Source organism: Pipistrellus hanaki (assembly GCF_964339955.1).
Source record: "Pipistrellus hanaki genome assembly, chromosome: 19".
NCBI classification, from domain to species: domain Eukaryota; kingdom Metazoa; phylum Chordata; class Mammalia; order Chiroptera; family Vespertilionidae; genus Pipistrellus; species Pipistrellus hanaki.
The window spans coordinates 1,214,026-1,238,744 of record NC_140521.1 but is presented as its reverse complement, the minus strand read 5'-3'; the positions used below and the strand labels follow the sequence as shown (position 1 = coordinate 1,238,744).

Here is a 24,719-nt window from a genome sequence, read left to right as displayed (position 1 = left end):
TGTGGCTCCGCGGCGTGAAGTGTCCGGAAACGGGGAGACCCTCGGAGACAAAGGGCCGCGCGGACGGGAAGGGGCGGGAAGGGGCTGCCCGCGGGGTTGATGCCCCAACATCGACCGAGAAGAAGCTGCACAGCCTGCGACGTGACCGAGAGCGCGGGTCGGGGATCGGGGGACGCGGCGCGCACCCCCAGACACTCGTCTTCCAGCTGCAGGCGGCGGGCGGGCGGGTTCCGTCCGCGTCCGGCGGGGCGTCGAGAGCACCCGCGTTCCCCCGCGGGGTGTGCGCTGATTGGCTGCTCGGCGCCGTCGCACGCCGCAACTCCGAGCGCCATTGGTCAGCCTCGGGGGAGGGGCGGGACCGGAAGTGGCTCGGGCGGTGGGCGGGGCCTGGCGCGGTGGCGGTGGCGGCGGCGCGGCTGGAGCGGCGGCCGCGGGGGCAGGACCGGGGGCGGCGCAGCTGCCCGGAGCCCGATGGTGCGGCGCCGCGGCCAGGCCGCAGCAGGAGCCCGAGGCCTGGGCCGCCCCGGCTGACCGCGCGGGCCCGCGCCGCCCGGAGCCCCGGTGCCGCCCGTCGGGCCCCGCCGGGGCGCGGGCCGCCCGCCGCCATGGGGTCCCTGTTCCGGAGCGAGCCCATGTGCCTGGCGCAGCTCTTCCTGCAGTCGGGCACGGCCTACGAGTGCCTGAGCGCCCTGGGCGAGAAGGGCCTGGTCCAGTTCCGAGACGTGAGTGTCGCCCGGGAGACTCGGGCCTCCCTTCCGCCCGCGCGGGGCCCCGGGGCGCGCCGCTGCCCCCATTTCCCAGGCGGGGAAACTGAGGCCGCGCCCAGGGTCCCGACCTAGTGAGCAGCGAGCGCCCCGAGAGGCCCTCCTCAGCTCCACCCGGCGCCGGGCAGGGCGGGCGAGCACCTCCGACCCGGCCTCTCTCCCCGAGTCCATCTGGGACGGACGGGGGTGGCGGGGGACAGACAGAGATCCGGCACGTTAAGTCCATAAACAAGAAGATGTTTTGCTGAAAAGGAAAAAATACGGGGGTTGGCGTGAGGGTGTGGCTCCGCTGGCGGTGGTCAAGGAGGGCTTCCCGGAGGAGGTGGCATTTGGGTCGAGACCGGATGGGAAGGAAGGAAGGACCTGGCCTGGGGGCATATTGGGGCACCGGGTGACAGGTGAACTCGGAGCCTGAATGGGCCGTGAGCGAGGCGTGGGCTCCTCCAGGGGAGGGATTGGTGTGGGTTTTGTTCCCTGATGGTGGGAAGATGGGCCATGGCCTGGCCGGCACCGGGAGCGCCGTCAGTACTGGTTTGAATGGACGCTGTCTCCCCGACAAGGGACAGTGAGCGCTTGTTTGTGGGTCTGTTTCCTTGTGTGTCTCCTCTGTTCACGCTCCGCCTGTTCGCCCCCGAGGGTCAGGGCCTCTCCTCACGGGTCCCCGCCCTCGTCCCCCAGATTCGGAGCAGCCCCGGCGCTGGGAGGCACCGATAGGCGTTTGCCGAGTGACCGGCACGCCTTGGCTGAGTGTGTGCTCGGTGCCAGATGCCGGCTTGGGTGCTGGGACGCCTGGGTGGGAGCCAGGAGGACAAGGTCCTGGTGTGGCCGCGCCGGGCCTGGGAGGAGGCGCACCCGCTGATGAGGAGGGCGATAGGGAGAGCGGGGTGTGGGCCGGAGCGGGAAGCCGGACCTGGGACGCGAAGTCACGGGGTGGGTGTTCGATTTCCTGGGCCACAGCCTTCCTCTCCGGGGGGTTCCCCTCATCTTTCGGGGGTTCCTGCACTTCCAAAGGAAACGCCCCTCCCGCGTGCTGAAGCCGCTGGGCCGGGGAGAAGCCCCGAGGGCCAGGGAGAAGCCCCGAGGGCTGGGGACAAGCCCCGAGGGCCGGGGGAGGCAGCAGGGCAGGCCCCGTCTGCCCGGCCCCGGGGGTGCTCGGGCTCCCGCACCCCGGACCCCCGGTGCCCACTTGCCCGGCGGGTGCTGGGCCGCGCCGCGCAGCCCGGACTCAGGAAGCACCTCCCTCCTGCACAGCTTGGGAGTCCCGGGCCCGGCGGGTCAGGCTTCAATCTCAGAGGCTTGAACCAATGCCCGATCTCCGGGAGATTCGAGTTTCACGCGGTGTCATTGCCACCTGAGGCCGAGGGAGGAAGCGAAAGAGCGGTTCTCCTCTTCCAGGAGAAGCAAAACCGAAGGCTCTTCCTCGTGTGGGGCTGGTTTTCCGCGCTCGGGGTGTGTGTGTGTGTCTGTGTGTGTGTCTGTGTGTGTGTCTGTCTCCGGGCGGCCGTCCAGCAGCGTGGATGCTGGTGCAGAAAGTTCCATCCGGCTGACATTCCCCTGCTCTTTTCTGGGCTGTCTTACTGACCTGTTCACCAGCTGGATGCCTGGCCTCTGACTTCCCAGTCCTTCTCAGGGGAAGGAGGCGGGGCCGGGGTTTCCGTGGTGACAGCCCTGAGACGACCTGGATAAAGGCACGGTTCTCTCCTGGACCTGCGGCTCAGGGAAGGCGGAGCCTTGAACTTGGCCACAGTCTGAAGTCTCAGGACAACTGTCACCTGTAGGCAGTCCCACAGCTGCATCACCGGGAGGAGATGAGCAAAAAGAGCAGCCGGGAGCCTCTGCCTGCTTTGTTTTATAGGTTTTTTATTGGTTTTACTTTATTTATTTTATTTTGGCTTTTATTGGTTTTAGAGGTTTTTAAAAATATATTTTGATTTTTTACAGAGAGGAAGGGAGAGGGAGAGTTAGAAACATCGATGAGAGAGAGACATCGTCAGCTGCCTCCTGCTCACCCCCCCACTGGGGATGTGCCTGCAACCTAGGTAACATGCCTTTGACTGGAATCAAACCTGGGACCCTTGAGTCCGAAGGCTGACACTCTGTTTACTGAGCCAAACCGGTTAGGGTGAGATTTTTGTTGGTTTTAGAGGTTTTTTTTTTTTTTTTTTTTTTGTAGGTTTTAGAGAGCAAGGAAGGGAGAGGGATAGAGAGAAACATCCATGTGAGAATCACTGATGGACTGCCCTCTGTATGTCTCCCACTGGGCACGGGCCCTGACCAGGAATCGAACCCTGACCTCCTGGTTCATAGGTCGACGCTCAGCCTCTGAGCCATGCTGGCCGGGCCCTCTGCCGGGTTTCTGAGTTAAATGTTAGTCTTCCCGGGAATCCACCTTTAAACGTCCTTCGTCTCGCCGGCTGGAGTTAGGGCGGTGCTGCCTCCCAAAAAGAAAAGAGAAAAGACACTGTGTAGAGGGAGCCACGTAACAGAAAGCACAGAGTTAGCGCCTGTGAGACGGTGAGGCCGAGTCCCCCCGATCCGTGCTCAGGGCCGGGCCGGTTCTTCCTGGGGCCGCCCTGGGCCGCAGGGTCCGGGGAGTGCTCAGCGCGGGGAGGACGGAAGCAGCGAAGCCGGCAGCCGTGTGGTTGGCGGGCGGCTTGGGGCCTGGCTCCCCTTTGACACAGTTCTGGGGGGACCGATGGTGTCCGAAACACCAGCAGCTGGAGAGGGGCTACATCAGGTCAGCGTGAGTTCCAGAAATGCGTGGGATTTGTCTTCCTTGGGGGTAATTTTTAAAGAAGTAACTCCGCACACTGCACAAGAACCGAACCTTCGGGTAGACTCCATGCCGAGCTGTTGACTTGGTCACAGTCGCAAGAATTCTGAACGGAAAACTTCTAGTTTGTAGGTCGGCGTTCAGCCCCTGAGCCACACTGGCTGGGCTGGGATTTTTTAAAAAAAAAAACAATTTACTGTTGTAAGTACTACAGGTGTCCCCTTTCTCCTCCCATTGACCCTCCCCGCCGCCCCGCTCCTCCCCAGAACCTGAATCAGGGCGTCTGGGCTGTGCTCCCGAGAGGGCTGCCGGGGAGGGTCCTTCCTGCCCCTTCAGCTTCTGGGGGCTCCTGGCTGCATCCGGGCCCTCCTCCATCTACCTGCCCACTTCCGCCTGTTTACGTGGCCCGCCCCTGTTCACGTGCTCACTTCAGGCTGATCACGTGGCCTCGCTCCTTGACCATGTGCTCGATTACAGCTGTCCACATGGCCCGCCCTCTTGAGCCCTAGATGGGCTGTTTCCGGTGCCCACTCCGGTCTGCCCCCTCGCACAGTCACAGGCCTGTGCCCAGTCCCCCCGGGAAGCCATGGGCGGGCGCAGCCCCTGCTGGGCGGTGACTGAGGGGAGCCGGGGCGCAGGGCCAGAGGCCCTGAGGGGCCCGACGTGGGACTGACTCGGGTCTGCACACTGGGGACCCCGCATTCGCCCCGGCCACTGGGCTCTGCCGGCGCCGCCCACGGCCGGCAGCGCACCCCTGGGTCCCCCTCGGCCTCCCCCGCGGCCCCGGGGACCCCTGAGCCCGGCCCAGCCTGTCACTCCCCCCGGGTCCTCAGTCTGGGGGGGGTGACCCTCAGACATTGGGGTGCAGACACCAGGGGGGCCCTCCGCCCTCACATACCTCCCAAGGCCCAGAGCGCCCGGTCTGCTGACGTCACTCCGGAGGGCGGGGCCTGCGCCGTGCGGCCACCAGAGGGCGGACGTGCCTCCGGGGCAGCGGGATGCCCACCTGCCCCACAGCCCCCCTCAGGCCCCCCCAATTCCTGCCGGAGGGGAGCCAGGTGTCAGTCATTTTTAAATTATAAACGTGATACACGTGGGGGGGAAAAGTATATTGTGGAACATTTGGAAAATAAAAGAATAAGATGATAACTTCTATGAATCCAGTACCTAGAAATAAACACTTTAACTTTCTGGTTAATGTTGGCCAACCATTCTTTTTAAAATAACAATTAAAAATGCGCATGTGTATTTATATAATTGAAACCGCACTGAAAATACCTCTCATCTTTCCACACACAAATCACGTCCTGAACTTACTAATCTTTTACAACATGGCACGTGGTTTGAGCTTCGCGGTAGAAGTGCAGTTGAGGGAAGAGTGTGTGGGAACGGAGACGCCGTGTCCCCCGATGTAAACTCACTCGCTCATCCCGGCCCCCGAGAACCTGGGGAGGCAGGTCCCAGGTGTGACATCTTGTGTGTAAATATTTCAGTGTCTGTAAAAGGCGAGGACACTTAACAATCATAACCTCAGTGTCATTGTTTTACCTGAGCTCTTTATTTTTTATTTTATTTTTAAAAATACATTTTATTGATATTTTACAGAGGAAGGGAGAGGGATAGAGTTAGAAACATGGATGAGAGAGAAACATCGATCAGCTGCCTCCTGCACACCCCCCACGGGGGATGTGCCCGCAACCAAGGTACATGCCCCTGACAGTATAGAACCCGGGACCCTTCAGTCCGCAGGCCGTCGCTCTATCCACGGAGCCACACCGGTCAGGGCTCTACAACTCTATTGACGTATGCCACGAAATTCCCCCGTTCCCAGCGCACATTCGCTGACTTAGGAAGCGTCCTGCCGTTTAGACATCCCATCCCGCCGGGGAGGGGTCCCAGCCTGCAGCCCTCTCGCGGCCCGTGGCTCCCTCGCTGCCTCCCCCGGGCTCGCCTTCCCGGCTCGCCTCACAGGAACGGGCTGCACAGTGTGCCGCCTCCTGTCCCCCCGAGAGGCCCGTGACGCTTGGTGTGTCAGCGGCTCGTCCCTCTTCCCTGCCGAGTAGGAGCCCAGGGGCGGTGTGGGCGGTGGTGTCTGCAGCCCGTTTCCTGTGGTCAGGGCCGCTCTGGAGCCCGGGTGCTGGCTTCTCCCAGAGAATCCTGGTCCGATCCGGATCCGCAGAGCTGGCTGGGTTAGCTCTCCCCAGGGGCTGTTTCTGGCCGGAGGGCCTCAGGAGGGCGTCTGTCAGGCCGGAGGGCACCAGGAGGGCGTCTGTCAGGCCGGAGGGCATCAGGAGGGCGTCTGTCAGGCCGGAGGGCATCAGGAGGGCGTCTGTCAGGCCGGAGGGCACCAGGAGGGCGTCTGTCAGGCCGGAGGGCGTCTGTCAGGGGTTTTGCTAACAGTTGCCGATCCCCTCCCAGAGCAGTGTGGCCGCGGGGCTCCCCCAGGGGGCGCTGTGCCCAGGCCCTTCCAGAGACACTGTAATGTCTAAGTCCTTGTCCAGCTGTAGGCGCTGAAAGAGAATTTTTGGTTCTTTTCTCAGCTCAACCAGAACGTGAGTTCTTTCCAAAGAAAGTTCGTCGGTGAGGTGAAGCGGTGCGAGGAGCTGGAGCGAATCCTGGGTGAGCGCTCCGAGGGACCCCCACAGCCCTTCCTGCGGGAGCAGCCCGTTCACCGGGCGGCGAGGCCGGAGGGGGGAGGAGGCAGGGCCGGGCTCCCGTTCAGGGGCCTTACCCGCACCTGCCTCTTTCACCCGTAAACATCGGGGTTCACAGCCACGGCTGCCGGGCCACCCTGGCCCCCTCCTGCTGCTGTCGGGCAGCGCCCCTTTGGAGAAGCTCTCAGCGGGGGCCTCGGGTCCGCGGGAACCGGACAGGGGGCGTCAGACGCAGGGAGTGGGGATGGGAAGGGTCCGACCTGCGTGTCCCGGGCTCGGGGTGGTCTCACTGCCGCCCGTGGGCCCCGCAGCGTACCTGGCGCAGGAGATTCACCGAGCGGACATCCCGCTGCCCGAGGGCGAGACCAGCCCCCCGGCCCCGCCGCTGAAGCAGGTTCTGGAGATGCAGGTAACGCCCCCCGCAGGCTGCTGCCTGCTCACCGCTGCCTGGGCTCGCCGCCTGTCCCCTCGGAGCCAGAGGGCGCTGCCCAGATGGCCATCGGCGACCTGGCCGTGTGGCTCAGCGGGCGGCGTCATCCCGTGGCCTGGCTAGACTCCGGCTTTTTAAAAGCTCCGTGGAGGGCGGGAGGGTTCCTGGAAGGGGCTCGGGGCGGTCCTGAGCGGCTGCGATCATTGCAGGAGCAGCTGCAGAAGCTGGAGGTGGAGCTGAGGGAGGTCACGGGGAACAAGGAGAAGCTGCGGAGGAACCTGCTGGAGCTGATCGAGTACACGCACATGCTGCGCGTCACCAAGACCTTCGTGCATCGCAGCGTGGAGGTGGGGCCTCGCCGGGGCCTGTGTCGGCGACGGTCTCGGGCCCCGGGTCTCAGTGGGGTCGGCGGTTCCTGCCGGTTCCTGCCTGCGACGTGCTTTCCCGGGAGATGCGTGGGCTCAGCCTCATTCCCAGTGGGCGGTCCCACCCGAGAAAAGCTGGGAGCCTTCTCCTGGTTGGCAGTCTGAGCAGTAACAGTAGCTCCTGCTGGTTTTGTTGTTTGTTTTGTTTGTCTTTATTGTTGGAAGCATCCCCGAGGCCCCCTGTCTCCCCATTGGCCCTCTCACCGCCCCGGCCCGGCCCCCTCCGCCCTCTGCTCCGGCCGGAGGTTACCAGCGATGCCTCCTGCTTGCTCAGTGCTTTAGTTAGTTCGCAGTTGGAAAAAAATCTATGATCGTGAGAAAGAATGGAACAGGCCCTTCAGGTCTAAAACCTAGATTTTACTTCCAAATTGCTGAGAGGGAAGGGGTGAGACCCACCACGCGCGCGATAAGAACCAAGCGCAGGCCCCGCGGTTCCCTGCGCGCCTGCCCCTCCCCTCCCCGCCGCCGTGGCTCAGCCCGGTCCGCCCCGGGAGGGAGGGCCAGACTCCGCTCCGTCCCTGTCTGAGTTCCCTGGGGCCGTGGCCCCGGGTCCACGGGGCAGTGACGCCCTGAACGTGCTGGGAGCAGACGTGGGGACCCTCCTCACGGGACGCCTGGCCCTCTCTCGCAGTTTGAGCCCTCGTATGAGGAGTTCCCCTCCCTGGACAGCGACTCCCTGCTGGACTACAGCTCCATGCAGAGGCTGGGCGCCAAGCTGGGGTAGGTGCAGCGGGGCCTGCCGCCCTGGGGAGGCGAGCTCCTGGGGGACGGACGGACGGACGGACGTCCCATTGCCACGGGCGAGCGGGAGGAAGGGAGCTCCGTGTGCGCGAGAGAGGTGGTGTGTGTGTGTGTGTGTGTGTGTGTGTGTCCCGGGTCTGAGGGACAGACATGCACTCGGGGCTCCTTTGCAGGGTGCTCATCCGCCCACTCCCTCAGGAGAGCCCTTTGGGGGGACCCAGCTTAAGAGAGGAGGTTTGGGGCGACCAGTTTCTCCTCACCTGGCGGAGACGCAGGGCCCTCCCCTCTCCCCTGGAGCACGGAGACTCCAGCCTGGGGTGCTGGGCACGCAGAGCCCAGGGGAGCGGGGGGAGGGGGGCAGGATTGGGGGGCGGGTGGGGCGGGTGCGAGGCCCTGTGCCTTCTGTCCTGGGAGGCCTCTGCTCCAGACTCAGCTCTGCACTGGGAGGGGTGCTCAGTGTCTTTCACCCAGCACGGGGGTGCCCAGCATGGTGGGGGGCGGGGGGAGGCGCCCAGCACGGGAGGCACCCAGTGTGGGGGCGTCCAGCATGGCGGGCGCCGGCAGGCGGAGCTTCCCGCGCCCCTTCCCGGGCAGGAGTGCTCGGCGTGTGCGGTGCTGGCGAGGCGCTGCCCTCACCGCCCGGCCCTCCCCCAGGTTCGTGTCCGGCCTCATCCACCAGGGCAAGGTGGAGGCGTTCGAGCGGATGCTGTGGCGCGTCTGCAAGGGCTACACCATCGTGACCTACGCCGAGCTGGACGAGGCGCTGGAGGACCCGGAGACGGTGAGCGGGCGCGGCCGCCTCGGCCGACGGGCCCGCAGGGCTGGGCAGCCCGGAGGCCGGGCCCCCCCCGCCCCCATCCCAGGCTTCTCCCCGGCCACAGCACGGCCGGCCCTGGGCGCGCTGTCCCTCCAGCCTCTGCCTGTGGGGCTCCTCAGAGGTGTCCCCGGTCAGCGGGGGTGGGGACGCGGACAGCACGTCCACTCTGCGCTCGGCTGTTTTAGCGGCGAGGCCGCCACCCCAGGCCGCGGGCGCCGGGCAGGCGGAGGGCGCGAGGCGGAGGGGGCACGCGGGGCCTCGGGCCGTGGCCACTGCTCGTCCGCGGATGGCCACACGCCGGCCCTGCTTGGGTTGGGGCGGTTTTCGCGGTGACCGTGCGCGTGGCCTCGCAGGAGGGGTCGGCGTGTCTGTGGGGAGGGAGTGGCAGGCCGGGCGGAGGCCGAGCCCGGAGTAAGGCGTCCTACCGCAGGGCGAGGTCATCAAGTGGTACGTGTTCCTCATCTCCTTCTGGGGCGAGCAGATCGGCCACAAGGTGAAGAAGATCTGCGACTGGTGAGGGCCGCCCCTCCTCTCCCCGTTCCTCCCCTCGCTCCCCCCCTCCTCCCATCCCTGTCCCCTCCTCTCCCCGTTCCTCCCCTCACTCACCCCCTCGCTCCCCGCCCCTGCCCCTCCTCTCCCCCGTTCCTCCCCTCGCTCCCTCCCTCCTCCCGGTCCCCGCCCCCCGCCGGTGCAGGAGCGCAGCGGGCCCCAGGGCTGCCAGGCTGACTGGAGCGTCTTCGCTGCAGCACTGCGCCTCTAAACATGGCATCGGTCAGCCGACTCTGCCAGGGTGATTCTTCAGACAGCTTAGAGGCCACGCTATAATGACGTTCCCAGCCTTGTGTGTGTTTTGAAAATCAAGGCTTAAAAGATTAATTGGCCCCACCGGCCTGGCTCGGGGGCTGAGCGTTGACCTCGGAACCAGGAGGTCAGGGCACAGGCCCGGGTTGGGAGCTCCATCCCCAGTGGGGGGCATACAGGAGGCAGCTGATCATGATTCTGTCTCATTGATGTTTCTCCCTCTCCCTTTCCCTTCCTCTCTCTAAAGTCATTTGAGAAAACATTTAAATAATTTAAGAGCATTTTAAAGCAGGTCAGTTGGAAAGGATCTGCACCTCCCCGGGGTTCTGAGCCGCACGTGGCCGTGGCCGTGGCCGTGGCCGTGGCCGTGGCCGTGTTGGGTGGAGCCTGGGCAGTTTCTCCCTGAGGTTCGCTCCCAGTTCCCTCCAGCCCCTCCGGGTCCTGACGGCTGCGGCACTCTGTCTTGCAGTTACCACTGCCACGTCTACCCGTACCCCAGCACCGCCGAGGAGCGCCGCGAGATCCAGGAGGGGCTGAGCACCCGCATCCAGGACCTGTACACGGTGAGGGCCGGCCGCGCTCAGGGGGAGGTGCTGCGGGGACCGGAGGCCGCAGGCGCGCCTCCCGCCGGGCGTGTCCTTGGACAGCCTGCGGGGACCAGCGCGTGGCGGCTCTGCCTGGGAGGTCGCCATGCTGTGTCGCGGAAGCCTTCATCACGCCCGCCTCGAGTGGCTCTCGCGTGCCGTCTCCTCCGGGCAGGGCGGGCTCTGGGTGGAGAAGCGGGCTGTGACCACAGACGCCGGGCCTCCTGCCGGGATGGCACGGGAGGTGGGGGCGGTGAGAACCCGGAGCCCCCGCACCCCCAGGCCTGTGACCCCGAACTCTTTCCCGTGGCCCTGGGTCCCCTCTGGGCGAGGCTAGCTCAGGCCTCCCGCTGCCGCCTGGGTGCTGGGTGCTGGGTGCTGGGTGCTGGGTGCTGGCGTCCAGAGGAGGCGCAGGAGAGGAGGAGGGGGAAGAGGAGGGAAGGAGGGGATGAGGCGGAGGAGGCGGAGGAGGCGAGGAGGAGGGGAAGAGGAGGAGGCGGGGAAGAGGAGGCGGCGGGGAAGAGGAGGAGGCGGGGAAGAGGAGGAGGCTGGTGAAGGCTGCTCACCTGTCTCCGGGCAGCAGGTGCCGGGCATCCGCCTGCCTCCGAGGAGAGCCCTGAGGAGGGCAGGAGGGCAGAGCCGCGCGCCGCCCGCCCACAGCGCCCCCCCCCCCCCCAGGTGCTGCACAAAACCGAGGACTACCTCAGGCAGGTGCTGAGCAAGGCGGCCGAGTCGGTGTACAGCCGCGCCGTGCAGGTGAAGAAGATGAAGGCCATCTACCACATGCTCAACATGTGCAGCCTCGACGTGACCAACAAGTGCCTCATCGCCGAGGTCTGGTGCCCCGAGGCCGACCTGCCGGGCCTGCGGCGCGCGCTGGAGGACGGCTCGGTAAGGACCACAGCTCGGCTCCGCGGCCGGGCGGGGCTGGGGCCCCGAGGGCCGGCCCGCACCTGGGGTTTGTGATCTCGGGGCCGCGGCTTTGTTGTGAGCGTGTTGGCGGGTCTCCGTCGTGCTGTCGGGTGCACTGTGCCCTCGAGGGGCCTCGGGGTGCACGCTCTGCCGTGGTGGCAAGCTCCCCGGGCCCGGCCCATGTCTCCGCAAATGGAATTGACCGGAAACCCTTCTGGCCACGCCCGAGCTGCTGGATGTGAGGGCGCCCTTCCCTCCGAGCCGGGGGTGTGCTCAGAGCACGGGGCGTGCGAGGCCGGCTGGGCCAGGAGGCAGCCGCCCGCGGACGCTGGATCGGTGTGTGAGGTGGTGCGCGGTCTGCAAACGACTCTGGAACGCTTCATTACTTTTAATTTTTACCTTTTAACATCTTTGTTGTTGAAAGTGTTACCTATGTCCCCTTGCCCCCAGTGACCCCCTCCCCCCCGGCCTCCATGCCTCACTGTCCGTGTCTGTGGTGACGCGTGTATGAGGAGGGCCTTGGGCTCGGGTTCATCTCCTCTGAACATTTTTAAAAGATAATAGACCAAACTTCAGTTTCCTGGTGATCCTGGGGCACTTTTTTTTTTTTTTTAAAATATATTTTATTGATTTTTTTTTACAGAGAGGAAGGGAGTTACAAACATCAATGAGAGAGAAACCGTGATCAGCTGCCTCCTGCCACTGGGGATGTCCCCGAAACCAAGGCACATGCCCTTGACTGGAATTGAACCCTGGTCCCTTCAGTCCGCAGGCCCACGCTCTATCCACTGAGCTACACCGGTCAGGGCTAATCCTTTGACTCTTAGTATCTCTCTGCGTGGAGGAGGCCCTCCAGCTCCTCCCTCCCTGTCCCCAAACCCACTCGCCCCGCCCGTTCCTGCGCCTCCTGCTGGCCTCGAGGCTGGCGGGCGCGATCAGCACTCCTCCGGAGCCCGGAGCCGGCTGGCGGGAGCAGCGTGTCGGAAGGCTTGCGGACAGTCTCTTTATTTTACTTTTTCTCGTGGAAGAGAGAGAGCGGAGCTTCCGTCACCTCGTTCATGAACACGATCCCGACGAAGGAAACGCCCCCCACCCTGATCCGCACCAACAAGTTCACCGAGGGCTTCCAGAACATCGTGGACGCCTACGGCGTGGGCTGCTACCGGGAGGTGAACCCAGGTGGGCCCGTGTACGCGCGTGTGCGTGTGCGTGTGCGTGTGCGTGTGTGTGTGTGTGTGTGTGTGTCTGACAGGGCCCGTGGGGGAGGCGTGTGTGTGTGTGTGTGTGTGTGTGTCCCCGACGGGGCCCGTGGGGGAGGTGTGTGCGTGTGTGTGCGTGTGTGTGCGTGTGTGTGTGTGTGTGTGTGTGTGTGTGTCCGGCGGGGCCCGTGGGGGAGGCAGCCCCCCAGCCGCCCTCCCCGCGCCGGCCTGAGCCCTCTCCCCCCGCAGCCCTCTTCAGCATCATCACCTTCCCCTTCCTGTTCGCCGTCATGTTCGGGGACCTGGGCCACGGCTTCGTGATGTTCCTGTTCGCCCTCCTGCTGGTGGTGAACGAGAACCACCCCCGGATGAGCCAGCCCCAGGAGGTGAGCCGCCGCGCCCCCTGGTTGGGCGGCCAGAGGCGTGGGGTCTTCCTGGGGCTGCACAGTCCGCTGGTGCCGGTCAGGGCGGGCGGGCGCGGCGATGCGCCGGCCGAGACCGAGCGGGGCTCCTCTGTGCGGGGACCTCTGTGACCACGTCTTGGTGGTGGTTTTGTTTTTTGATTTTTATAAAGAGGGGGAGAGAGAGAAACATCAATGAAGAGAGAGAATCATGAATCAGGTGCCCCCTGCACGCCCCCCCACTTGGGATCAAGCCTAAAACCCAGGCCTGTGCCCTGACTGGGAATGAACCGTGACCTCCTGGTTCCTAGGTTGATGCTCAGCCCCTGAGCCACACGGGCCGGGCTGCAGTGCCTCGTCCGAGGGCCCTGAGGGCGGTGGTGGAGAAGGGGCGCGGACCAGCCTCGGTCACGTGGCCCTCGCCCGCTCCTGCCGGCCTGCGGCGTGGCCCGCGCTCACCACACGCCGCTCTCCGCGCAGATCCTGGGCATGTTCTTCAACGGCCGCTACATCCTCCTGCTCATGGGGCTGTTCTCCGTGTACACCGGCCTCATCTACAACGACTGCTTCTCCAAGTCCCTCAACCTCTTCGGCTCCGGCTGGAACGTGTCCGCCATGTACGGCGCCAGCCACCCGCCCGCGGAGCGCGGCCGGAGGGCGCTGTGGAAGTGAGTGAGGCCGCGGCCGGGCGCCCGGGCGGCAGGGGGAGCGCTCTCCCACCGCCCTCTCCCCTCGCTCCGTTTCAGTGACAGCGTGGTCAGGCACAGCCGCGTCCTGCAGCTGGACCCAAGCGTCCCCGGGGTGTTCCAGGGCCCTTACCCGCTGGGCATCGACCCTGTGAGTGCCCCCTCCCCTCCCCTCTTCGGCACCCCTTCCGGCACCGTGGCTTCTCAGGGCCACGGGCTTTGTATTCGTTCAGGACACTGGTGGTTAGACTGTTGTTTTATAGGACGGTGCCCGATATCCCACACCCGCCTGCCCGCACACGCTTTAATAACACAATTTTTTTTTGTGTGTGTGTGTGGTTAACCTGCAATATTTGTACGAGAAGGTACCACAGCCTGTCTGTCCCTGCCCAGGGTCAGGGCCCTGGCCCCACAGGCACCCCCTCGCTCTCCCCAGAGGGATGGGCGCCCTGACTGCTGAGCCCAGGGTCCCTGCCTCCTGCTCTCCTCGCTCCTCCACTCCCCGGCGCCGTCCCCGGACGCGCAGGCGCTGGTGTTCAGGGTGGGCTCTCTGTCCTCCGGGCCTGGTGAGGAGCCGGCCCTCGGGGGAGCAGGGCCTCGGAGGACGGCGTGAGGCCGCCTCCTGCTGGGTTCCCGCTGCGTCCGGTCGGGGTGACGTCCCCAGTCACCGAGGCGGCGGCAGGACCTCGCGGTTTCTCCTTGGCTTTGGTTTGTCTGTAGATTTGGAACCTGGCCACCAATCGCCTCACTTTCCTGAACTCGTTCAAAATGAAGATGGCGGTCATCTTGGGGATCATCCACATGACCTTCGGCGTCGTCCTGGGAATATTCAACCACGTGTGAGTACAGGGTCTCAGCGCGTGTTTCTGAGCCGCGCGTGGCGCTGCTCACTCTGCCTCTCGATGGCAGCGATGGGGAGCGAGCCGGTGTGGTGAGTCCCCGGCCGACGGTCCGGTGGTGACAGCTCCGTTAGCTCGTTCGCTCAGCAGGCGCCAGGCAGTGCTTCGGGCTCAGGGAACAAGCAGGGAGGACACGGAGAGCACGGCAATCACACACTCCTTTCTGGAATTGGCTCTTCCCGTTCTCTCTCTCTCTCTTTTTTTTTATTTATGAGTTAGAAAACTTTAAAAATTTTTTAGTTTTGTAGTCCTCACTCGAGGGTATCTTTGTTGCTGAGAGAGAGAGAAACTCGATTGGTGGCCTCACGTACCTGCCCCCACCGGGGATGGAACCACGGCCTGGGGCAGGCCTCTCGGTGTGCGGGGAAGCTCCAGCCACCGAGCCCCGGCCGGGCAGACAGCCCTCTGTCCGTAGCTGGGGTCGTGGGGGTGAGGGTGCATCTTCTCCCCTGACGGGTCTGTGGTGGCGGCACGTCGCTTCACGGTCCTCACGTCGCTCCGCGGCCGCCCGGAGCCACGGTCTGCGTGCCGGGCGGAGCCGTGCCGAGAGGCTCCGTCCTGGGGATCCCCTGGTGCCTCGGCGCGGCCCGCCCGGCTGACCGGCCCTCTCCGCAGGCATTTCCGGAAGAAGTTCAACATCTACCTGGTGACCGTGCCCGAGCTGCTCTTCCTGCTCTGCATGTTCGGCTACCTCATCTTCATGATCATCTACAAGTGGCTGGTGTACTCGGCGGACACCTCCCGCGCGGCGCCCAGCATCCTCATCGAGTTCATCAACATGTTCCTGTTCCCGAGCGCGCCCGCCAGCGGGCTGTACGCCGGCCAGGTGAGCCGAACCCGAGCCACCCCGGCCGGGCTGAGCTCCCGCTCATGAGCGAAGGGGTGCGGGGCCCGAGGACCCGCCGGGGCCGCGTGGTCACCGCCCCCCCCGCCCCGCCCTCCGCCCGCAGGAGCACGTGCAGCGGCTGCTGCTGGCCGTGACCGCGCTGGCCGTGCCCGTGCTCTTCCTGGGGAAGCCGCTCTTCCTGCTGTGGCTGCACAACGGCCGCAGCTGCTTCGGCGTCAGCAGGGTGAGTGCGCCCCCCCCCCCCAGGGCGGCCTGTTGGCTCCTCGGTCCCCGGCAGCCCCTGCCCCGCCCGCCCCGCCCGCCCCGCGGCCCCAGCCACTCTCTCCAGGAGTCCATGACTCTGACGCGCTCCCACTGCTCCCCTCGGTGTCCGGGCCTCCACGGAGCCGCAGGGCTGGTGCTGCTCCGGGGGGCGGCCAGTGGCCGGGCGCGCCCTGTCCCGATGTCTCTTCATCGCCGTCCTGACGGGCATAAAGTCTCCTTTTACTCTAACGGACGCTGGTGTTCCTGAGGGACCTCAGCTTGTCGGGAGAAGCCAGGGCTCCGGCCTCGGCTCCGAAAGGTGCTGACCGTGCTCCCCGTCTGTCGCTAGAGTGGGTACACGCTGGTCAGGAAGGACAGCGAGGAGGAGGTGTCTCTGATGGGCAGCCAGGACATCGAGGAGGGGAGCACCGTGCTGGAGGACGGCTGCCGGGAGGTGACCAGTGAGGAGGTAAAGTCCTGTGCTGCTGTAAAATGGACGCCCCGCGCCCACCGGCGGGGTTTAGTGTAGGGCGTTGGCCTGTGAACCAGGAGGTCAGGGTTTGATTCCCGGTCAGGGCACAGGCCCGGGTTTTGGGCTCGATCCCCAGTGTCAGGCGTGCAGGAGGCAGCCGATCAGTGATTCTTATCATCGATGTTTCTCTTTCTCTTCCTCACCTTTCCTCTGAAATTAATAAAAAAAATAGACTCATCACTAAGCTTCCATAAAGTAGTGGTCTTGGTGAGAAGGATGAGAATAACCCGTCTCCGGGTGAGACACCAAGGTGGGGGAGGGCTGGGAGCAGAGCTGAGCGGCCCCTGCACCCTGGCGTCCGCGGGCCGCGCCCCAAGCCAGCTCTCTGGCCGCCCGGAGCGCGGAGCGGGCTCGGACCTCACGGGCGCCGACGCTCACCGTGCGCTGGTCTCCGCAGTTCAACTTCGGAGAAATACTGATGACCCAGGTGATCCACTCCATCGAGTACTGCCTGGGCTGCATCTCCAACACCGCGTCCTACCTGCGGCTCTGGGCCCTCAGCCTGGCCCACGCACGTGAGTGCCCCGCTTCCCCTGCCCCCCGGCGCCCGCCCGGCACCCGCCCGGCACCCGCCCGGCGCCCGCCCGGCGCCCGCCCGGCGCCCGGCCACATCGGGGGAAGCTCAGCACCGCCCTCGGCGCTGCTGGGCCGGGCTGTGCTGGGAGGAGCCGACGGCCCCCCGCTTGGCGCCACCCCTCCCGGTCTGGGTCAGGCGCTGTGTCCGTTCCCGTGAGGAGAGGTGGCGTGGCGGAGGGTGTGGGATCCGCGGGGGGCAGTGGAGTGGCCAGGGGAGCCCGTGCAGGCAGCCGGGACGGACGCTCACCCGCCCGCGGCCCGCAGAGCTGTCGGACGTGCTGTGGGCCATGCTGATGCGCGTGGGCCTCCGCGTGGACAAGACCTACGGCGTGCTGCTGCTGCTGCCCGTGATGGCGCTGTTTGCCGTGCTCACCATCTTCATCCTGCTGCTCATGGAGGGGCTGTCCGCCTTCCTCCACGCCATCCGCCTCCACTGGTGAGCGGCACTGTCCCTCCGAAAGTCCAGCTCCTCCCGCTCGTGTGTGTGTGTGTGTGTAACCGCCCCCCCCTCCAGTGCTCATCTCAGCCGGGTCTCCCCTCCGCACAGGGCCCCTCCAGTGCTTAGCTCAGCCGGGTCTCCCCTTCGCACAGGGGCCCTCCAGGGCTCATCTCAGCCGGGTCTCCCCCCCGCACAGGGGCCCTCCAGGGCTCATCTCAGCCGGGTCTCCCCTCCGCATGGGGCCCCTCCAGTGCTTACCTCAGCCGGGTCTCCCCTCCGCACGGGGCCTGTGTCCGGATCCCCGAGTTACCATTCTGTTTGGTGTCTGAGCTGTCAGCCCTGACAGGCGAGAGCAAGTCCACACTCGCCCCGTGACTGTGTTCCAGGCTCTCGGTTCACCGCGGGCCTTGCTTTATCCCGTAAAAGGCTTCCTGCCTGTTTCTCAGTGTCTGTACCCTCTGCCCCGGTGGGGAGGTCCTGGTGCTGGTGTGTGTGTGTGTGTGTGTGTGTGTGTGCAGTGGGTGTGGCAGTGATGTGTTTCTAACACGTCACGCTTACACGGGCGGGCACGTGTGTGCATTCTGAGTACAGATAGTTCTGCCAAGAATACTACGGGGTGAAGCAACCGCAGCCCAGGGATTTTGTTCTTAATTTAGAAGCTGTTCTATGGAATGTAGGAACGTTATTCGCAGCCTTTCATTAATCATGGATTTTTTTATTTTTCATTTTAGGGTGGAATTCCAGAACAAGTTCTATGTTGGTGCAGGCACCAAGTTCGTCCCCTTCTCCTTCCGACGACTGTCGTGGAAGTTCAGCGACGACGGGGCCTGACCGCGCAGCTGCCTCCCTCGGGCTCCGGTGGCGGAGGGTTATCATGTTGTAGAAATTCGCTTAAGTCCGATTTACGATCAGAAAAACTCTTGTCTTCATTGATTGCCTTAGGATCTAGCCAAATAATTCTGTAAGATATACCTCTTCCTCACGTTAAGTGTTTTGTAAAGTTTGTCAGTTTAGATACACACATTTATTTCAGTGTTCCTGAGGAGCAAACATAAGTTAACGCCAAACGTTACGATAAAGTTATTTTTTAAAACACAGGCTTGGGCGAGGGGAGTCCCCTTTGAGTGGCTGATCGGAAGCAGTCGTAGGTAATTCATTCCTTTTCACCTTATTAAAAAAAACCCCAAAACAGAGTTACTCTGTCACCCGAAGTCAGAGAATATTTTCCAGCAGCTGAATAAGTCTAGTTTTTTAAAAAGTTTAATGACGGATAATCAAGACACATTTAATACTCTGCCTGACCAGAACTGTGCGAACATTTTTTATTCTCCTGGGATTCCGAGTAGGAGGTGGTTTCTACACTTCTGTCCTGTCTTAACTGGGGACTATGGGACGAAACCTACACAGATGTTTATCCCGCTTGTGCGTTTTTAAAGACCCTTGCCCTGTTCTCCCGCGTCACTCTGGTTACCCTCGCTGTGTGTTCGCTGTGTGTTCGCTGTGCCGGGCCGTGTGACGCAGCGGGACTGGAAGACGCAGCGGGACAGGCCCTGGGCTCAGTCCCCGCGTGGCTGACGTAACCGAGCCGGCAGGGTTTATGCTGAGCGGGGGAGAGGGAGAGAGAATAATCTTTTGTATGCTTTTATCACAAAATGTGAACGAAGGTATTTACCACGAGGGGGTCGGACCTCCCCTGGAGAACGGGACATTGTCGTTTCTGTACTTTGAGGGCGATTCTAAATGAAGGTCCGGCTAAGGCACTCGGAGGTCACGGGCATGGCGCGCCCTCAGCTCGGTCGGAAGCCGATTCTCCGCCACCGGCCTGGAGTCTCCTTTAACTGCATCTGCTCACGCGACGCTCAGTTCTGAACGGGCGGGAATCGGTCCCGTCTCCTGTGTGTCACGCTCCTTCCCCCGGCTCCGCTGTGATGGCCGTCAGTCACGTTCAGGACGCGCCCGCAGTATGTCCACCTGCTCACACTTCCCGTGACACATGCCCAGGGCTGTCCGTGGCCGTCCTCCTCCGCCCTGGCTCGTGGGCCGAGGAGGGGGAACTGAACAGCCAGGCATAACTGACTCTAACATCACACCTTTTTAAGAAATAGGCATTTTTATTGGTTTCAGAGAGGAAGGGGGAGAGAAACATCCATGATGAGGGAATCATGCAAGGGCTGCCTCCTGCACGCCCCCCAATGGGGATCAAGCCCACAACTGGGCCTGGGCCTGGGCCCTGACCCAGAATGAACTGGGACTTCCTGGTTGGTGGGTCGACAACCCCTGAGCAGAACTGACAGACCTTTTCATCGTGAGGATTCCATGCTGCTCCCCACGGGGTGTTACCCACGCCAGTTGGAATTCTGGGGTTTGTGCCTCCTGTTAAACATCAGGCCGATAGCGAGGCTGAGGAGACAGACGGGAAAATGCTCTCAGCTGAGTTTCCCAGAGGGAGTGATGTCGGACACTGTTGGGGGGAAGATGAGATCTGAGTCCTCCGTCTCCAGGTGGGACACCGCAGTGGGGGGAGGGCTGGCGAACAGCTGTGAGACTGCAGGTGGGAAGCTGAGAGCAGAAGGCGTTACAAAACTCCCGTTGAAATCAGATTTCAGCTCAGCGCTCAGCCTGGCCCTTAGGCCGTGATCATTGGGCGCCTCCAGGGGCCGAGAAGGAGGAGGGGCTAAGTCCTCCCCGGGGAGCACGGAGAGCATTTGCCGGAGCCGCCAGGCCCGCTGCTCCCTGTCCGGGCCCTGTCATTCAGATGAGCACTTCGGGATGAACTCGAGAGGGAGTATTTCTCCATTGAAAATGTGTGGAATGTAATTCTATAAAAAGCAAACGAGTGGTCCTGACAGAACCCTCTAGAAACACAGTGTGACGGTCTCGGCACTAAAGGGAACTTCATTTCCCGTTGGAGCTCTTGGTCCCAGCGCCGTGTCCCCAGAGCAGTGCTTTGTTCTGTTTTTAAGCTAGGATTTGGTGGACCTGCTGCGTGTATGAGTCTCTTAGCGATGCTTTAGGACCCTCTGATTTGGAAAACAAATGAAAATGAACTTCAGCCGCTGCTCTGCAGTCTGCATTAAAAACACGTTTTTTGACTAAAGTGTTGAAGCCAGGTGTGCGTGCGTGCGTGCGTGCCACCTGGTCTCCGGGGGCATCGCGATTCCAGGCTGGACACGGGGCAGGGCCAGGGACCCTGCCGGCAGCCAGCCCGAGCTGAGTGCGGGCTGGGAACTGTAAGGAGCCTTAGGACTCCCCTCACTCAGCGGGGACCCGGCCAGGGCCGGTGCTCAGGGTCGGCCGGAAGCGAGGGCTCCACGCTGAGCAGAAACACGGGGGACAAGCCCCAACCCCAATGCATGAAAGGACACGTGCGCGTCTCCCTCTCTGTGTTGAACTTTTTACTAACGGAAAATAAATCTTTATTTTTAAAACGTGAGCGCTCTGCTTTATTCCCTGGCTTGACTAGAAGCCAAAAAACGTGTGTCCCTCCCCCCCACACACACCCCGGGACTTGTCCCTTCGACCTCCCTCCGCAAAGCTCTTTGCTCCTCCGGCCCCTGTGCTCCACCGGCCTGGGGGCGGGGAGGGTCCTTCCTGGCCTCCAGCTCGGCCTCTGCCTCCAGATCCTGGGCCTCGTCTTGTCACCGCTCCTGCCTCGGTTTCCTCACAGCGAAACGGGCAGGGTCCGGCGCTGGGAGTCCCAGGACAGGCTCCTGGCGCCCCGAGGGCCCACCCCAGGGTGCGGGCTGCCCCCGGCGGGGCTCGGGGGAAGGAGGAGGCCCTCACCCCTCGGCGCACAGGCTGGGGGGCCGGCCGGGGCCCCAGGCTTCCCCGAGGGCTCGGATCCACCCGCGCCCGCCTCCGGGCTCGCGCTCCGCCCGCGGGGACGTGTGGCCGGGCGGCAGCCGGCCCGCGCGGGCTGCCGTTGCGAGGCGGCCGTTGCTAGGGGCGCCGTTGCCAAGGACGCCTGCCTGCCGGCGCCGGGCTCCGTCCGCGGCGCCATGGACGACCTGCGGGTGCAGTGGATGCGCGACCGGGTGTACACGGCCTTGGGCCTCACAGACCCGCAGCTCTTCGAGGAGCTGCTGACCCGCGAGGACGGCGAGGCCGAGGACCTGATCCTGCACTTTCTCAACAAGACCAGCGAGGAGGAGGGCGCCTCCACGCTCTTCTTCTACCGCAAGGTGGTGCCCGAGGAGGTGGAGGTGGAGGTGGACAACGGTGAGCCGCCGCCCCTCCCGCGGCCGCCCGCCGCCCCAGGCCTGCGCCCCCCTCTGGCCTGGGCCCCCCTCCGGCCTGCGCCCCCCTCCGGCCTGCGCCCCCCTCCAGCTGCGCCCCCCTCCGGCCTGCGCCCCCCTCCGGCCTGCGCCCCCCTCCGGCCTGCGCCCCCCTCCGGCCTGGGCCCCCCTCCGTGCCAGCTTAGAGGGTTGTGGTCGCCCACCCAGGGCAGGGACTGTCGGGGTCCTGGGGTCCTGGGGGAACCGGGGGGGGGGGGGGGAGGGGGGAGCCGCCCCTGCTCGCACAGCCCGCTGGGAAAGGAGCAAACGCTCATCCATCAGTGCTTCCTCCGCACCGGGCACAGGTCCACGCGCTTGTAACATCCCCTGCGTGCTGTGAGGTGGGAGCATTGCTGACCCATTTCACAGATGAGCAAGCTGCGGCCCAGACAGGCCTAAATGGCCCACCCCGTAGGTCACCCAGGCACTCAAGATTCAAGATTAGCAGCCACTGGTCATTGACAGGCCGAGACCAGCCTGGGTACTGGGGGCGACACTCCATCCTGCCTCTCCCTGACACAGGTGTGCCCAGGGCGGGAGAGCGGTCCTTAATATCCTCTGTGGTTCCTGACATGCGATTGGAAAGTAATGTGCAAATGAGGTAAGGTGACCAGACGTCCTGATTTTTAACAATTTGTCCCGCGGCATTTTTAAAAAAGTTCAAAAGATTTAAAAGATTCTTTCAAAAAATTGAGACTTTTTTTTAAAACGCTGTGGGAAGCGGGACAAATTGTTAAAAATCGGGACTGTCCCGCCAAAAGCGGGACATCTGGTCACCTTAAAATGAGATTTTAAAAAGGACAGCCACTTTTATTTATATTTAAAAAAAATATTTTTATTTATTTCAGGGAGAAAGGGAGAGGGAGAGGGAGTTACAAAATCCATGAGGAGAGAGAATCATGGACCGGCTGCCTTTTGCATGCTCCCTACTGGGGATCAAGCCCACAACCCAGGCCTGTGCCCTGACTAGGAGTCAGGGAATCGAACCCTGACTTCCTGGCTTATAGGTCGATGCTCAACCACTGAGCCGTGCTGGGCAGGCCACACACTTAGTTTTCATTGTAGAAAAAGCCAAAACCACACCTAGCCACCACAACCAATTGCTAGCGGCACCCAGAGAGAGGACCACAATGGCATTTTGGAATCTATCCTTCCAGCCCTTTATTACTCTCTCCCAGGCAGACCTTTGGACTTGGGTGTTACATTACAGCGGGACCTTGAGTTTAGACTCTCACTATCACCAAGTGAAAATACGGACACACAGATACACGAACAGGATCGACTACTTAACGTGGGCCAAATTTCAGTAACCCTGATTTTATATATATATATTCCCCAAGACCCTAAGAAATGGACTGGACTCGCACTGCGTGTGACCGCTGAGGGCTCCTTTTAGCGGTCTGGTGGCCCTTTGCTGTGCTGTGTGTCCTCACACGTTTGGCCCAGTGTCTCCTGGCTGGATGTCCCCATTCTACACGGACCCAGACTACACGCTCACTGTGGAGGGTCCCCCTGGTTCATGCCTGGGCCCTCCGAAGGCTGCTGGGAAACCTCCCTTAGGTGCTGAGCTGTTTCCGGGCTGCCTCTGAGTCTCCCCCGGCCTTCCCCTCCTTCTTGGTCCCTCTCCACAGCCACCCTGTCTGAGGGTGCCAGTGCGCTCCCTGCTGGAGAATCCGCACGTCTGCCCTTTGCTACCCCGGATGTTTCTGTAGGGCCGTGTTGGCTCACACTGGCCGCCTGAACATGGAGAAGGGCGGATGGATCGGTGACGGACGGGTTTAGTGAGCCCGGGGGCATCCACCGGCGCCTTGCTTTGGGCCCTGGCAGGCTTCGCTGGCATCAGCCTTGGTCCCCATCCACGTGGAACGTCCCATCCCAAGGGCAGAGCAGAGGGAGGGACCGCCTACTGCCCGGGGCCAGCTTCCGGGTCAACCGGGGTCACTTCCGCTCGGAGGCCGCCTCCCATTGGCTGGCCTCTCCCGCCTCGCAGCGGCGAGGAGAGCTGTGAGGCCGGGTGCCTGCCGCGGGGAGACGGCGTGACTGGCTCTTTTCTTTCCGCTTCTCCGCCGCGAAGACGACCTTTCCGCCACGGAGGGGGAGGAAGAGGAGGAGGAAGAGACGAAGCTTCAGAAGCGCGAGTCCGTGGACAGAGAGTCAGGTGCGGGGCCCGCGGGCAGAACCCGGGAGGCTCGTGGCCGGACCGGGCTCAGGTCTGCGCTTCACCCGGGTGATGCGGGCCGCGGCGGGCCGCGCGGAGGGACCGGCGGGGGGTGGACAGGCGCGTTATTAGCCCCGGGGCTGCCAGCACCGGCGGCCTCCACGGCGGCCCGTGCAGGCCGCAAGCCCCAGGGGAGCCGGGCCGAGCGCCCTTTGGATGGACCGGGCCGGCTCGAAGCAAAGATGAGAAGCTCTGAGCCTGCGGCGCGGCTCCGCACCGTGACCTGCCGCCCGGAGTTTCTGACCAGGCCCCGTTATCCAGATCCTTCTCTCTGCAGCCCCCACGAGTTTCGAGTTTTGTAGTGGGAAGGGAGTACATGCTTACGTGCAAGCTGTGATTCTCTTCCTGACGCTAAAACTCCCATTTTTCAAAGTAAAACTCTGGGGAGTCACTGGTTGGACACAGTCGTAGAAGACACACGCACACAGGCACACACACGCACAGACACATGCACACACGCACAGACACGCACACACATGCACATACACGCACAGACACATGCACACACAGAGACACACACACACACACACACGCACGCACAGACATGCACACACATGCACACAAACATGCTGAATTTCTGATTGAGGACCCATCCAAAATGCAACACAGCCCTCCCGACCAGAGGGCAGGTCGAGGCTCCGAGAGGAGGCGTTTGGGAGAGACGGAGGCGGCCTGTGGTGCCGGCTGTGGAATGCCAGGGGCTCCGGGCAGCGTGCACGTTGGGTCCTGAGGGGAGGGAACCGGTTTCTGAGAGGCTCCTCTTGTTCCCTGCACGACGCTCTGCAGCTAAGGGTAGGCAGTCGAGAGCCAATTCCATGACTCAGTCCGTGGTGATCACAGAGGATGACGACTGGGGCCGAGAGAGGCTGGACCGCAGGCTCTCCAAGGTAGGCGCTTCCCGCCCCGCGCGCGGTGATGGCCCTGGGTGCCTCCCGGGGCGCTGGGGGGCCCGGTCCTCCGCGGCCCGGAGAGGACAGGCTTCTGTGCGGGGAGTCCCCGAGGCCGCCTGGGAGCGAATGGCTCGCTGCAGTGACTCCCAGAAGAGCTGTGTGGTCCCGGAGAGTTTATCTCGGGGAAGCAGGCAGATTCTAACCCACAAGGAAAAGGCGGCGGGCAGAGGCCGGCAGAGCGCGGGCCTGAGCTTCCCCCCGGCCTGCCGGGGGCCGGGCCCGGACAGAGCTCATTCTCCCGGCGCTGTGGCTGCGGGGGACAACGCGTGGGGAGCTCGCCTGAGCCTGGTGTCCGGGCGGCCAGTCACACAGGCGGAAGTGCCCTCGGGCTCACGTCAGCGGCTCTGTCCCGGCGCCCTCAGAGTCTGATACGATGTGACCAGGCAGACGGGCAGTCCCCATAAGGCCCCGAGGCGGCATACCCTCCGCAGGTGTGCAGACACTCATGCACCCAGTCACTCAGGGCCAGATCCAAACACTCAGCAATGTGCGAGGTGTGGACACCCCAGGCTGCTGGGTTAACCCTTCCCCGCAGCTTAAAGCCGGGATGCAAG

At 63.5% G+C, this 24,719-nt stretch overlaps 2 protein-coding genes across 2 annotated transcripts in view; both read left to right on the top strand.

Annotated features, from left to right (window-relative positions):
- The first annotated feature begins 383 nt into the window (after nt 1-383).
- On the top strand, nt 384-20,156 carry ATP6V0A2 (ATPase H+ transporting V0 subunit a2). The gene is made up of 20 exons (XM_084867423.1): nt 384-722; nt 6,078-6,156; nt 6,503-6,600; nt 6,831-6,968; nt 7,678-7,766; nt 8,442-8,568; nt 9,035-9,117; nt 9,875-9,968; nt 10,668-10,880; nt 11,930-12,080; nt 12,350-12,486; nt 12,982-13,169; nt 13,248-13,338; nt 13,908-14,026; nt 14,702-14,912; nt 15,037-15,156; nt 15,526-15,645; nt 16,106-16,223; nt 16,549-16,720; nt 17,455-20,156. Exons 1-20 carry the CDS (start codon nt 606-608, stop codon nt 17,552-17,554), a joined length of 2,565 nt encoding a protein of 854 aa, XP_084723549.1. The 5' UTR covers nt 384-605; the 3' UTR covers nt 17,555-20,156.
- Nucleotides 20,157-20,721: 565 nt separating this feature from the next.
- Nucleotides 20,722-24,719, top strand: part of DNAH10 (dynein axonemal heavy chain 10) — a gene marked incomplete at its 5' end in the record, with an annotated part of 56,496 nt that continues 52,498 nt past the window's right edge. The window contains 3 exons of the mRNA XM_084868458.1: nt 20,722-20,941; nt 23,072-23,155; nt 24,002-24,102. Coding sequence (XP_084724584.1) covers nt 20,722-20,941; nt 23,072-23,155; nt 24,002-24,102 — 405 coding nt within the window. The remainder of the gene's footprint in view (nt 20,942-23,071; nt 23,156-24,001; nt 24,103-24,719) is intronic.

Bases quoted from the DNA above. Each gene is read 5' to 3' on its own strand.
- ATP6V0A2 (XM_084867423.1), top strand. From the start codon at position 606: ATGGGGTCCCTGTTCCGGAGCGAGCCCATGTGCCTGGCGCAGCTCTTC. The intron at 9,118-9,874 runs GTGAGGGCCGCC...TCTGTCTTGCAG, and splicing joins GTGAAGAAGATCTGCGACTG to TTACCACTGCCACGTCTACC. The intron at 16,224-16,548 runs GTGAGTGCCCCG...CGCGGCCCGCAG, and splicing joins CCTCAGCCTGGCCCACGCAC to AGCTGTCGGACGTGCTGTGG.